Consider the following 13613-nt stretch of genomic DNA (forward strand, 5'->3'; position numbering starts at 1 on the left):
TTTCTATTTTTGGGGCCTCACCAGGGGAAGGTCCTGGGAATTTTCATCTTGGGGTGGTGGGTCGGCTGGGGGAATGGGACCTCGGCATCCTGGGCCGAGAGCGCCCCCTCTCAGGCTGAATTGCCTTGTTCTACTACTGGCGGCCCCCCTGCGTGTTGCTGGCAGGTCGGAGAAGAGCTCTTTCCCAGACAAACTTGGTGTTTCAGCAGCGAAAACGTTGCTTTTCTATGCAACCAATCCCTTACTCCCAAGAGAGAGCGATTGTACTACAAATGGCCCTCTAGACTTGTCCAGTCCCTATGGTCCTGGGGCACAAGCAGGCGGTTCCACAGGCATTAAGTCGAGACCTGGAGAGCTTTGCTGTTCGCTCTCTGGTGGGAGAGCAGTTTCCCACCCGCAGAGCGAGATCTGGGAACCTAGCCCCGCCTGCGTCAAGGCTGGAGACTGGGCGGGGAGCTTCCAATTTGTTCCAGTGATGGCTCTTACTTAATAAGGCGATTGATTAGCGCTCAAAGTGCAGTTTTAATTAGCCGCTTGTTAATTAACATCGTAAATGAATTTCTCCTTCTCTGATTGGCATGGGGGGGGGGCAGGATTCCTTCGTTACAGGCTCTCCAATGCCTTTAACCTCAGGAATTGATATCAGAATCATTTCATAGATGGCAGGGTTCCTTTATTTGTGTGTCACACGGCGGCTTTTTAAACTTCTCCAGGAGTTGATCTTAGTGGACAATGGTTCAATTTAGAGTGAAATTAAGAGTTTTCCCTTATGGTCCCCTTGTTCCCCCTCCCCCCGCCCACTCTTTCACGTTGTCATTCTTTCTTCCTTCGCCCTTGAATTTGAAGCGCGGTTTTCTTAGACCTGCTAAGATCATCTAGTTTTCCAGAATTTGGCAATCTAAAAGAGGAAGAAGGCTGGGGAGACAGCGGGAAGGGGTGGGGGTACAACTCTGTCCTTTTGGAAGGGTTGCTGGACTATCTCCTGGAATCAAAATGAAAAGTGTGTGCCCTGCCACACTTTCCGGGGTGCAGGTATGGGGAGGGGTATATGCAGTTGCACTTCCCCTGCCTGCATTCGAGAGAGCTCTCTTGAGCCAGCATATACCTGCTTACTGTAGCCCAGTCCTGATGGATTTGTGGATGTCTTTGCACCACCTTAAGCTTTAGCTATCATACAAATCTTTCTGGATCCCACTGCTTGAAATACATCCCACGGTTTGTTCCTCATCCTTGTATAAAAAAACCTTCCTGCTGTACCAAACACCTTCGCCCAGGTGAGACTTCCTGCCTTCTGTTGAGCTTCCACTGTACCAAGTTCATTGTGACAATTCCCAGAACACACAAGCACCTGTCATAGAATGCACATTCAGTAATGTTTATTAAACAATACATGGGTGGGATGAATGAGGTGAAAAAGTAAGATGTATAAACTGCCCATGGCTGAAAATACTGGGCCTCGTGGTGGGGAAGGTTCAAAGCCTTATCAGGAACACTAGAACTGGCTGAACAGGCGCAACTCTCCTCCAGTCTCCCCTCTACCCTGTCAGTGTCCCGTCTGAGTGCCCAGGACCACGCGACTACTTCCCCAGTACATACATAAATTTCTTTCCCAACTTACCAGCTTTAATGTCTTGGTAAAGTGGTAACTTCTGCAAACTCTAGGATGCCAGAATTCTCTCTCAAAACCTTCAGTCTCATAGGTTCCGGTTTTTAACTCTTTTCTGTTAGAACAACTCTGTTGCTTTTTTAAAATTTTTAACCTTTGTCTCTTTGCTCCCAGTCTCCTCCCTCCCAGTTCCAGTCTAAGAACCAGACTGAAGACTCCGTTTCCGTATTTTCATTATCTGTCTCTTTAATAGATCATTTTTTTTCTAAGCAGATACTTATTGTGTATCTAAAGAAGTTGAGAATGTATTAATAGCTGCAAAAAGAGAAAAGAACCTTCCAGGAGAGCCCAATCATGAGATTGTAAGGTCATGCCATGGTTTCGGAATCAGCCTTAGATTGTGGAGAGCCTATTTGTGTATCATGCATCTTTTATAGAAAAACAATAGCAGAGTACGGGGTTGAGGTTCTTGGCGCCACCCAGTGGAAAGAGGCGCCTTTGCATCCCATTTCTGTTGGCTGGCCCTGTCATAGAGATTCTTTAAATGCTCAAATAAATATATGACAAGAAACAAATTTCAAGTTCATCATAATTTGGTGGCAAATTTCATTAAAATTCCATTTAAAAATCTGATGCCCCAGTTTAAAAGAATCTCAAAATTAGACAGTAAACGTGGGTGGTTGATGTCCTGCACACAGAACTCATGTTTTGTGTTAGGATCATTCTTTGGGGTGGGGAGAAATCTCCGCTGTTCATTGGAATTGATGTGTCCTGCACAACCTGGAGTGAAATCGGTTCTGTTAGTCACAGTTAGCAAATACACTGCTTTCTGAGCAACAAATTTAAAGAAACCTCCCCCAATTTAAGAATTTTTTTTTTTCAAAGAAAGGGAGACAGTGAGGGTCTGGAGGTGAAAGATTATTTGTAGATTTATGTTAGTTTAGCACATGATTTTTTCATATTTAAAATTCAGTCAATGCGCCATATTTATTTGCTTGAAAACAAGGAAAATAAATCTGTGTTCCCCACCAGACAGGGTCTCTCTAAATAGCCCAGGGTGTCCTGGAACTCACTGTGTAGATCAGGTTGGCCTAGAACTTAAAGGTCTGTCTCTGTCCCCAGAGTACTAGGATTAAAGGCAAGCATCACCACGCCCCAATGAATTTTGATTTTTTTTAAAGATGAAAAGTGAGCCTTTTTTTTTTTTTTGCAGAAAATGCCTTTTGGGGTATATATTGCATATATTCTCTTAAGAAAATAAAAAAGCAGATATGTATCTGGGGTGGGGCAGAACCGAGAAAAGTTATCCCTTAGCTCTGGGGGATTTGTTCATTAAGATTGTCTCCTTTGAGTTTTGAGGACATTCCTCGCATTCCCTGGGACCCCAATCCGTGGTATATATTCTCTTCACCACAATTGCTTCGGAAGACTAAGAGCTGACATTCCTTTAAAAATATAACCAGAAACATTCACAAGGTGGGACCTACGGAATTTGCTTCGGAATTTCATGAAATACGAGCCCTCACTCCCTGCACACACACACACACACACACACACACACACACACACACTCACACACACACACACTCGCCCTCCTCTCTTCCTTTCTCTCTTCACATTCCATCTTTTCGTAGGTCACATCCCCATCGCCTCCCTGCCAATGTTGCGAATTATTTCAAGAAAAATACCCTGCCGCCCTGCCCCGCACAAGCTGTGCCGTCAGCCTTTGAGCTCTTGAGTCATTGTAGGCGTTGGAACAAAACAAAAACAGGCTTAAATGAATTATTTATCAAGGTCGAGAGTAATTGATTTGTGCAGGGCCGTCAGTGCTGGATTTTAAATGTTTCCTCCCCTTCCGCGCTTTCGAAAGCTGGCTGTGAACTGGGGCCTCCAGCGCGAGGAGCGCTTAATTTGGATTGTTTTGGGATGATGTCAGAATGGAGACTAATCGATAACCGACCAGGAAGGAAGAGTAGCGTTTGCCCGCATTCTCCTGCAGCCCAGGCACCCTTAAGCCCTTTCCGCAGGGGTCATCTGTGCCAGGGGCTGAGGGTGGCAACACTGTCCATCTGGGCCTTGGAGTCTGAGATCAATTGCCTCAGTAAGATCAGACCTCAGTCCGTGGTCGTAACCTCTGATGGAAAATCCAAGGCCTAACCTGGGAAGGTCTTCAGGGCCATCACCCAGTTCTGGCACCAAAGGCCACTGTCTAAGGATTCTGAGGCTTCCGCCTAGACAGCCCCATCGACACCCGCGGGAACGAGCCACGTGGCTATAGAGGGGTTCCCGGATCCCTCAGGCCACCAGCGTCTGTCCGCAGCACGCCTTGGCTTTGGCTCACCAACCCCAGTTAAATGTCTGCTCGCCTCCTAAGAAAGGAGAGAGCTATCTAGATGGTACGCCTTGTTAGCCGGGTCCCTTTTCAGAGACAGCAGGACGATAAAGGACACCATGGTGGTAGGAAACAGTTCAACGTATTCTGGAAATAACGCGGGACCCCCACCCCCACCCCGGACCCAGATCAAAGATCTCTAGATGTCCTTAGTATGAATCACCACGCACCTCCATCTTCTAGATCTGGGAATCACACCGGAGGAAGCAAGATCTCAGGAGGTCATTTGCCTCCGGGATACCTCTCAAGAGGGTCCTCAACAAGAAAAAAAAGGAGAAGAAAAGAAAGCGACGTCCATAATTGCCACTAAACCCTGTTCTTTACTGACATCATTCTACACAGCCACGGAAACGATGCCAACCACGCAGATTCATAAGGTTCTTAAAAATGGTAATTTGGAGTAAAATGTAACTCAAAGAACTTTGAATCATTCATTAGCACCTTATAATTACTCTGCTAATTAGGTTGACACGGCACTTAATCAGGAGTAATATGCCGTCTTGTCACTGGCGCTTCCCATTACTCTGACATTCAACAAGAGACAGGTTGGAGACGTCCTGAAGAAAGAACGCAAGTTGATACCCTCCGACAAGGCGGCGTCCCAGGCGCACTCCAGGTCCCAAATGGATCTGTGGTGACTGTTTCCTTTCCCAAACCACGACCTGCTACAGTGGGGAAGGGATGGAAGCCCTGGAGGGAGGAGCGGGAGAGCGCAGGCTGCGAGCTAGCCACCGGGTTCCTGAGGCCCCACCACAGCCTGACACTGCAGGGAACCGCAGCTGCCCACGCCACTGGAGAACGCCTCGGTCTGAGATTTTCCCGGTTCGGGAGAAAGTGCTTAGCCCGGCATTTTTTCCAGCACAGGCTCTGAGTGGAAACAAAGCGGGATTTAGAGCCAAAGACCCGATCCTCCCCGACGGGGTCAAGGATGTAGCCCCGGGCTCAGTGCTTCTCCAGAATCTTCTCCCCGGCTGGACCGAGCTGGAGCACACCAGCTCCTGGAGAGCGGAGCTCAGAGGCTGAAGGCCCACCCGGAGCTGTGGCTCTGGGTGTCACACATTTCCCCGTGGGGTCTCCTAGCACCCCCTCCCCCTGCCCCTCGTGTTTCCGCTCTGCTCAAGAGTGCTTGGGGACCGTGCGAGCGTGGCCGCGCTGCAGGCTACGGGGAGCCGCGGGATCCACTTGCCCTTCGCGGCCTCTCCACTCACCCTCCAACCCGACTTAGCACGGGCACATCTAACGCTCGGTGCCGCGTCCCCGCTTCCCGCCCGGGGGCTCCCTTCTCCAGTGCCCTCTCTGGTCTCCCTCATCTCCCTGGCCGGGCACGCGTTACAGTGGGTACCACTTGGACCCCTGGAGTAGGCGTTGGGCTCAGGGCTGCGGCCACACCGAGGTTCGGGTTCTCAAAAGAGCAGCGGGGTTCGGGGCGCGCTGCTGACGGGCTGGCCAGGCGCGCGCCCATTGGCTCACCGCACGCCAGCGTCGCTCGTTGGCGCGCAGCGGCCAATGGGGCGAGGGGGCCCGGGCGGCGGGGGCGCGGGCGGCGAGAAGCGGCGGGGGCCGTGACGTCACGGGAGGGGGTCGGCGCCGCCCGCGAGCCCGCGGATGACAAGCCAACGCGCGGGGCAGCGGCGGGAGTCGCCGGGCGCCGCCTGTCCGCGGTCTCCTGCGCCCGCGCTTGCTCCTTCGCTGCTTCTCCTCCTCCCGGGGCGGCGGCGGCGGCGGCGGTGGCGGTATTCGCTCCGCAACTTTCCAACAAAGTTCAGAAACTCGGCTCCGGGACGGCCGGGTCACGCACGGCCGTCACCTCGGGGGCCGCCCGGGCTTAGCGGTCGCTGCACCTGCCGGAGCCGCCGCCGCCGCCGCCGCCCGGGACGGGGCAGTGGGCATACCCAGGCGGCGGCGGTGGTGGTGGAAGTGGCGGCGGCGGGGTCGCTCCTGCAGCCAGCATCTTAGCCTCGGTGCGGCTCGCCGCGGCCGCTGCCGCCCACGTGCGCGGTGCTCTAGCGGAGCACACCTTCCGGCTTGTGGCATTTGGGGGGCTTTGCCCTCTCTCTCTTTTTTTCTCTTTACTTTTTGTATAAGGGGAAAAAGTTGAGTCGAAAGTGCCCACCAATTGCCACCTCCCCATTATCCTTCATTCCCGCTCCACTTTTTTTTTCCCCTAAAGCAGTGTCAACGTTTTTTTAGTGTCTATTTTGTTTTACGATCGATAGTTTCCCTTGCTTGATCCCGGCGGCGGATTGGCATGGACCTCATGTAGAAAATGACAGCCATGGAAGGGGCTAGCGGGTCGAGTTTTGGAATAGACACGATTTTGTCCGGTGCCGGTTCCGGCAGCCCCGGCATGATGAACGGGGATTTCCGATCGCTCGGCGAAGCGAGGACCACGGATTTTAGGAGCCAGGCCACTCCGTCACCCTGTTCGGAGATTGATACCGTGGGAACGGCGCCTTCTTCACCGATCTCGGTCACCCTGGATCCCCCGGAGCCGCATCTTGTGACAGACGGACCCCAGCATCACCATCACCTCCACCACGGCCAACAACCGCCGCCGCCGTCCGTGGCCCCCGCGCAAAGTTTGCAGCCATCGCCTCAACAGCAACCGCCGCCGCCGCCGCCTCAGTCTGCAGCCCAGCAGCTCGGCTCGGCCGCCGCGGCCCCCAGGACTTCCACCTCTTCCTTTTTAATTAAGGACATCTTGGGAGACTGCAAACCTCTGGCGGCTTGTGCACCCTACAGCACCAGCGTTTCTTCTCCTCATCACACCCCGAAGCAGGAGAGCAACGCGGCGCACGAGAGCTTCAGGCCAAAGGTGGAGCAGGAGGACGGCAAAACCAAGCTGGATAAGAGGGAAGACTCCCAGAGCGACATCAAATGCCACGGTGAGTTGCGCCGGAGCTGCCCGGGCCACTTGGGTGACCGCCGAAGGAGAGGGGCCTAGGCAACGCATCTTAAGTTCTGTGGGTTACATTTCTGCCCCACGACCTACAACCACCATCCAGCTCCGTTCTTTGTTTTACTTAATTTTAAATGTGCTGGCAGGAGGGCAGCAGCTGGAAGAGATAGGATAGGAGACACTTTTCGTTGAAAACAGGGATGGACTTGGGATTTTTTTTTTTTCCTTTTAGCTGAGACCTTGGGAATGGAAGTGGGAGGGGTGGAGAGAACCTGATAGCTAGTTGTGGTTGTCTAGGTCTGTGACCACAACTTGATGTTTATTTTTGAATGCAAACACCGCCCCAGTATTTTCCAATACTACACCCCCTAATATTTTCTAAATGTCATCACAGGAATTGTCTAATTTAATGTTGGAAAAATTCCAAACATTATTACAGGAGCAATTTGTTTTTACTAGCTCATAGTCCGTTTTTAAGAACACTCTTCTCACCAGTACCACTCTTCTGGCCCTTTCCAGTAACGAAATATTTACAAAAACTAAATTTTATGGAATTAAATTTGTTTTTGTAAAATCAAGACAACAATGGAAATTATCTTTTAATACTCTATTTTCTTCTTGGGCAATTTAATTTCATAAGTAACTGTTCTGGTCTTTGCTTGCAAAAGATTTTAAAACACCAGGGACAATTTCCCTCCTTCTTAACTGGGATTATTTATTATTATTATTATTATTATTATTATTATTAATGCTTAATTATCTGGTAAAGGTTGCTGTCTAGAAGGTAGGATATGGGCTCTTCATTTTGCTGTTTATAGCATTAGCATAATAGTGCCCCAAACAGATGTACAGTCTGGTCTGGCGATTTCTCGTTCACCAACCTCCCCAGTGGGTCAATTAGAGAGATTATTGTTCTTCCTGCAGGGAAGATCAAGGAGTGCTGCACAAACCGGTACAAACAGAGAGGGATTGACATATCGATTTCCCAGCATTTCAGCAAAAAAAACCAAAGTTGACAAATAGAATCCGGAAATTTCTGCGCTGTCACCTGGATGGGCTCAAGTGTATTTTTGAGCTCAGTTCAGTGTCTGGGTGACACATTCTCTCTGAAGCTTGGAAAGGACCTAATACAGAGGAGGTCTGCAGAAAGCTCGAGCCCAACATTTTCCAAATGCATCCGAAAAGAAACAAAAGGCATCTTAAGTTCCAGCTTTCAGGAAAATCTTAGAGCAGTGTGACCTCTGCCTGTCTTGAAAACAGAGTAGAAAGACTTTGGAGAGTGCCTAATACAGGACCTCCCTTTGAAAACAATAAAGAGGGGGCACATAACCTCCTCTCTGACCAAAGAAAACTAGAAACAAGAGACCATATACACTTAAACTCTCCCAGGCCTCTCTGCTCTCCAAGGCCCAGTGAAGAGTGTTGGGGGGGGGGGCTTTGCCAGGTGGGCACTACTCTCTTCTGCAGTTCAGGCTGATTTACAGAGCCCTGTCGCTGTTTCTACCCTAGGAACAAAGGAGGAAGGAGACCGGGAGATTACAAGTAGCCGAGAGAGTCCCCCAGTGAGAGCCAAGAAACCTCGAAAGGCCCGGACAGCTTTCTCAGACCACCAGCTCAATCAGCTGGAGCGTAGCTTTGAGAGGCAGAAGTACCTAAGTGTCCAGGACCGCATGGACCTGGCAGCTGCACTCAACCTCACTGACACCCAAGTCAAGACCTGGTACCAGAACCGCAGGTGAGGAGAGCTGGTGGGTCCCTGCCTGCCAGGTCGTGACTGTCTTCTCTCCTGCCCTCTGGAGTCTTGGGAAAAAAAGAGAGAGAGAGAGAGAGAGAGAGAGAGAGAGAGAGAGAGAGAGAGAGAGAAGGGACAGAGAGTCAGAGGGTCTGTAGTGGGTGCTTTCAGGCAGAGCTTAGGCACACATCCAAATGGGAGTGACTAAGGGCTCCCAGAGTTTGAATACTTCTGTGCTCTCAATGTCTTAACATTTGGTTCTTTTTCCCTGTAAAACTCGAGGCACGGAGGCACTGCAATCTTCCCCATTTTGTCCTCAAACCGAGCCACACTCAGATTGAAACATCTGTGTAGCTGACACCCAGGATGAGTCTGTGTGCACAGAATACCCTCAGAACCGCCACAGGCTGGCTCCAAATGTCTGCGTCTGCATAGGGCAACATGACCTGGCTGTTGAAGTCTCCACAGAGCTAGCTGTCCCATCAGCCTTGGCTTAAATGTTAGGCAGCTGGGAAAGCCAAAGTCCAAGCCTTGGTTGCCATAACATGGAAGATGAGGGAAGGCCATCTGGGTTCGAATTGGACTGGAGGCCATGGGCTGGAGAATCAGGCAGCTGCTTGAGCATTCACTCTGGAGTGTACATGGGGGAAGGGGCGGGGACGTCTGTCCCCTGTCCTGGTTGTTTCTGCATTCTCATAAAGAAAAAGGGTGGGGAGGGGACACAAACCCTATCCCACATGACTGATTAAAAAAAGACATTAAGAAAGTGTGTGGCCTCACCCTGGTGGCTAGGGACAGACCTGGGCAATAGGAGTTGAGGTTATGTCCTGTTTCCACACCTGGCGCTAAACTCTCTGGGCTCAATTCTCTGCCCCCTCTGTCGTTTGTGTCCTAATCGTTCATAAGTGGGGTTGGAAATGCCCGTCCAGTTGTTATCTTACCATAATTTTCTGTCTCATTACATACGGTTTCAGCCACCCTAATTCTGTCGGAGAACATTAGTGTCATCTGTAGCCAATTTAAAACGGGAGACATGTTTATTAATTTGGCTGGAGCTGCTGGGTATGGATGCCCCACCAAGCTTGCCTTCCTTCCTAGGGCATTCAAGTAAAGACCTCTGTCCTAACTTGGTGCGGTGGGGAGAGAGGAGACCCCCCCCCAAAAAAAAATGGATCACAGGGTTTAATTAAGCATTACTTTCTCTTTAAGGAGAAAATATCTTGAGATCCATTTCCTGCCACCTAGAATGGTTAGGAGATGCCGCTCCCTAGGGAGAACTCACTCAAAACGAATTCCATTTTTGAACCTTGGTCGCCCTTCTGCCCTAAGCCTGTAATGCCTGGTCAGACTTAAGGAAGAATTGTCCCAGCAGCTTTCGAGAAGTGCAAACCCGGAGTATCAGCTGCCCTTTGTTCTGGTTTTGGTTTCCTTGGGTGCGGTGGGGGAGGGGCCGAGAGCCAACCTTTTAGATTGCTGGTCAGAGAACATTGGAGTAGAATTGGAGGACTAAAGAAAGACCGCTGGTGGAAAGATAGGATCTCATTTGGCCTCCAGGAAAGTTGCAGGACGTAGTTAAATCGTGGGGCAGACAGTAGGGCAGAGGGCCAGAGAAGGCAGCGAAGCTTGTATGACTCCATCTGCGAGTGTCTCCACGTAGAAAATGGAGTTTGAAGAACTGTTTTTTTTTTTTTTTGGTTTGGACCGTCCTGAGAGCGTGTGGGCGGGGAGAGGGACGTGCATCTGGGGTTCCCCAGGCCTTCTTTGAGTAGGGAGGGTAGGAGAGAGCGGGAAGCTGAGGGCACGGTGCCGGGACCGTCCTCCGCAGCCGCCGCCCGCGCCCGCCCGATTTCTTTCAGAACCAAGTGGAAGCGGCAGACTGCAGTGGGCCTGGAGCTGCTAGCCGAGGCCGGGAACTACTCCGCGCTGCAGAGGATGTTTCCGTCGCCTTATTTCTATCACCCAAGCCTGCTGGGGAGCATGGACAGCACCACGGCGGCGGCAGCGGCCGCGGCCATGTACAGCAGCATGTACCGAACTCCTCCAGCACCTCATCCGCAGCTGCAGCGGCCGCTGGTGCCCCGCGTGCTCATCCACGGCCTGGGGCCTGGGGGACAGCCGGCCCTTAACCCTTTGTCCAACCCCATCCCAGGCACCCCGCATCCCCGGTGAGGAAGGAGGGACAGTGCTGCAGCCCTCCAGGTTCCCGCCCCACCCCGGACAGCTGCCCCGCCTCTCCCCCCAGCACCAAACCAACAGGAAAGGAGGCAGAGGAGTAAAGGGGGGAGCTCACCGGTGGTCCGGGGTCCCCAAGGACCAGCCAACCCTCTGCTCTCCATCTGCCCCCTCAGAGGCAGGGCCGCAGAGCTCCCCAAGTGTGACTGAAGAAAATACTGACCCCATTGAAAGTGCAACCAGTAAGTGAAAACACCCCCACACACGACAAAAACAGAACCCTCGAGTTTTTGTTTTTGTTTTTTGTTTTTTTTTTTTTAACAAAATGACTTTAGGGACAAGCAGCAGGGAGGGAGGGGAGGGCTAAGAGGGGATGAGAGAAAGGATGGAGAGGAGCCTTCGGGCAGAGAGAATTGTTACTGAACGGAAGCCTGAAGTTCACCCCCAGGCAGAAGGTGGTACCCTGGACATCCGGTCTGCCTCAAGGCAGAGGAGGGTGACGGAGAACTTTGCACTGATTTCTCATGAGCTTTTTTTTTTTTTTTTTTTTCTTTTGGCAAAGTGGCATGCTACATAATATGAAAAAATGTACATTTGAAAGACTGAGCGATAAGTGATATATCATATTTATTATATGTTGTCCAAAAAAGAGTCACTTATATACGTCAGTAATAACATGAGTTTTCTTTTCATGTCTTTTTGATTCAGTAAAATAAATGCTTAGACAAAAGTATAGATTTTTTGTGATTGAAAATTACAAAAATAAAGTTTATCTTTTTTTAACAAGCGATGAAATCCCAGGGAGCTGATTTTACTTTAAAAAAAAAACAAAAAAACACGCACCCATTGTGAAACGGGTGACCTGGGCGCATAAAATATCCCTTCAGTAGTAGTGTACAAAATCTGTCCAGACTTAGGTCTGGTTTGTAGTCAGACCGCTTCTTTCTAGGTGCCCACCTCTTCTGAGCCGTGTTGACTTCGTGTGGTGTCTGTCTTTTTAAAAGAATGGTTTAAAGAAGGAACACTTGTTTGTGGATTGTTAGCACTAGCTAAGTAGGCGGCTACTTTTCCCTGCTGTTCCCGCTTAGATGTGCAGGTTTTGCCCTGGGTGTAGATTCATCTGTGTTCAGCTCCTCCCCTTCCAGAGTTCTTCCCGGGGCTCAGAGTGTCCCCGAGCACTGGCCAGCAAAGCCAGAAGGAGCTGGGCGGCAGGCGGACACTAGGCCGGCCTTGCAGCTGTTCAGCCGCCTGCGGCTGGGCGCCCGCACTGCCGGACAGCCTGCGAGCGGGAGGCTGTGGGCCGAGCAATTAGGAATCCCCGGGGGACGCCGGGTGCCCTGCTAACAAACCCTTGTCGCCGCTTTGATCCTTGCCTTCCTAGTCCCCAACGGCGACTTTCTATCCTCTCCAGCCCCTCACCTAGTAGCTTGCCCTAATGATTTGTGCTTGGATCTGCGAAGCGGGAACACAACGTCAAACTCTAGTAGAGACAAGCTTGCCAAGCCTTTTATCTGTGCTCTGGAAAGGCTGGCACCCAAAAAAACGAAAGACCCTGCCCAGCTTGTAGAGAGGAGGCCCTTGCGGGCTTCCTCAGTGTGTGTGTGTGTGTGTGTGTGTGTGTACCAGAGCCATGGCTTGATGTTGGGCTGCAGGTGCCCAGGGCCAGGATGACTACTAAATCCAGCATTAAAGATTGTTTTAAGAAAAACTGTAGGGCTGAGAGACAGGCTGGACGGACAAAGATATGGAGCTATTCGTGGTCCTATTTAGTGCCAGGTCCGTTCCTCACCAGCAGGGAAAACCTGGGCCTATGAGAGTCTCAGCGCTCTGACAAAGAGGCGAGAGAAGCAGCTAATCCACAGCCAGACCTGGCCTCTAATTTAGGCTTGGTGCTTAAACTTCGGGTTAAAAAAAATGGTTTTTTTTTTTTTTTAAATGTGATGTGGAAATGTAAACTGAAGAGAGGTGGGAAGGAAAACGGAAGGAGAGAGGAGAGAGCACGAGAAGGAAATGGCCTCAGGCGCCTGCATCAGACCAAGGCTAATTAAGGAGTGGCTTGCAGATTTCACTCCAGCTGACGAGTTGAATCAAAATGGTCTTGGTCTTTTTATGATTCTAACTAGAGTCTGGGCTGGTCCTTCCACATTTTATTTTGATTTTTTACTTATTTATTTTTGCCTGGTGAGTGGGGATAAACTCAGACAGCTGGGCTTGGTGGGAAAAGGATGTCACCCTGTTCAGTGGGAAGGTCCAGAGCCTGGGTACTCAGCAGACACCCTGGTCTATCTTAGCTTTGGTTGGGTTGTTTTTAAAATCAAGTTTCAATAGTTTATGATGACTTATTTGCCTAGGTCTATAAAATCATTTTCTAAGGTGTGAAGATGCCAAATATCTTCTGTTCACACTGGATCTGGCAAACTCAGTGCCAAGGAGGTTTACCTAGGGAAAGCACAGGTCTCGTGTGTGGAAAGAATCCACACAGAGAATTATCCAGTGTCTGGTAGGAGAATGTATGAGCAAACTTACCAACCTAGGCAAGGCTTTGGCCAGTGGCCCACTAGACTCCTGCTGGGGAGCCAGCCCACTGTAATTTCCCTCTCAAGCTTGAACTTGCACTTTATGGGTGGTCAGTGCTGGGGCAACTGTTTTCTGCTGGCTCTAACTGTTGTGCATACATCAAGATTTCTGCAGGTTCACTTTTCCCTATCATCGTGGTTTTTTTTGCATCTGTTAAACCACGTGGTTGAAAATGTCCTTCTTTTCTCCGTTTGTTTTGGTTTCAGCTACTTGCTGTTCAGCACAGATCATTAGA

General features: G+C 50.5%; 1 protein-coding gene across 1 annotated transcript; it reads left to right on the forward strand.

Annotated features, from left to right (window-relative positions):
- The first annotated feature begins 5645 nt into the window (after positions 1-5645).
- On the forward strand, positions 5646-11590 carry Barhl2 (BarH like homeobox 2). Its single transcript, XM_034508995.2, has 3 exons — positions 5646-6883; positions 8407-8632; positions 10486-11590. Exons 1-3 carry the CDS (start codon positions 6265-6267, stop codon positions 10796-10798), a joined length of 1158 nt encoding a protein of 385 aa, XP_034364886.1. The 5' UTR covers positions 5646-6264; the 3' UTR covers positions 10799-11590.
- Positions 11591-13613: the final 2023 nt, after the last annotated feature.

This window comes from Arvicanthis niloticus, chromosome 7 (genome assembly GCF_011762505.2).
Source record: "Arvicanthis niloticus isolate mArvNil1 chromosome 7, mArvNil1.pat.X, whole genome shotgun sequence".
Lineage (NCBI taxonomy): Eukaryota > Metazoa > Chordata > Mammalia > Rodentia > Muridae > Arvicanthis > Arvicanthis niloticus.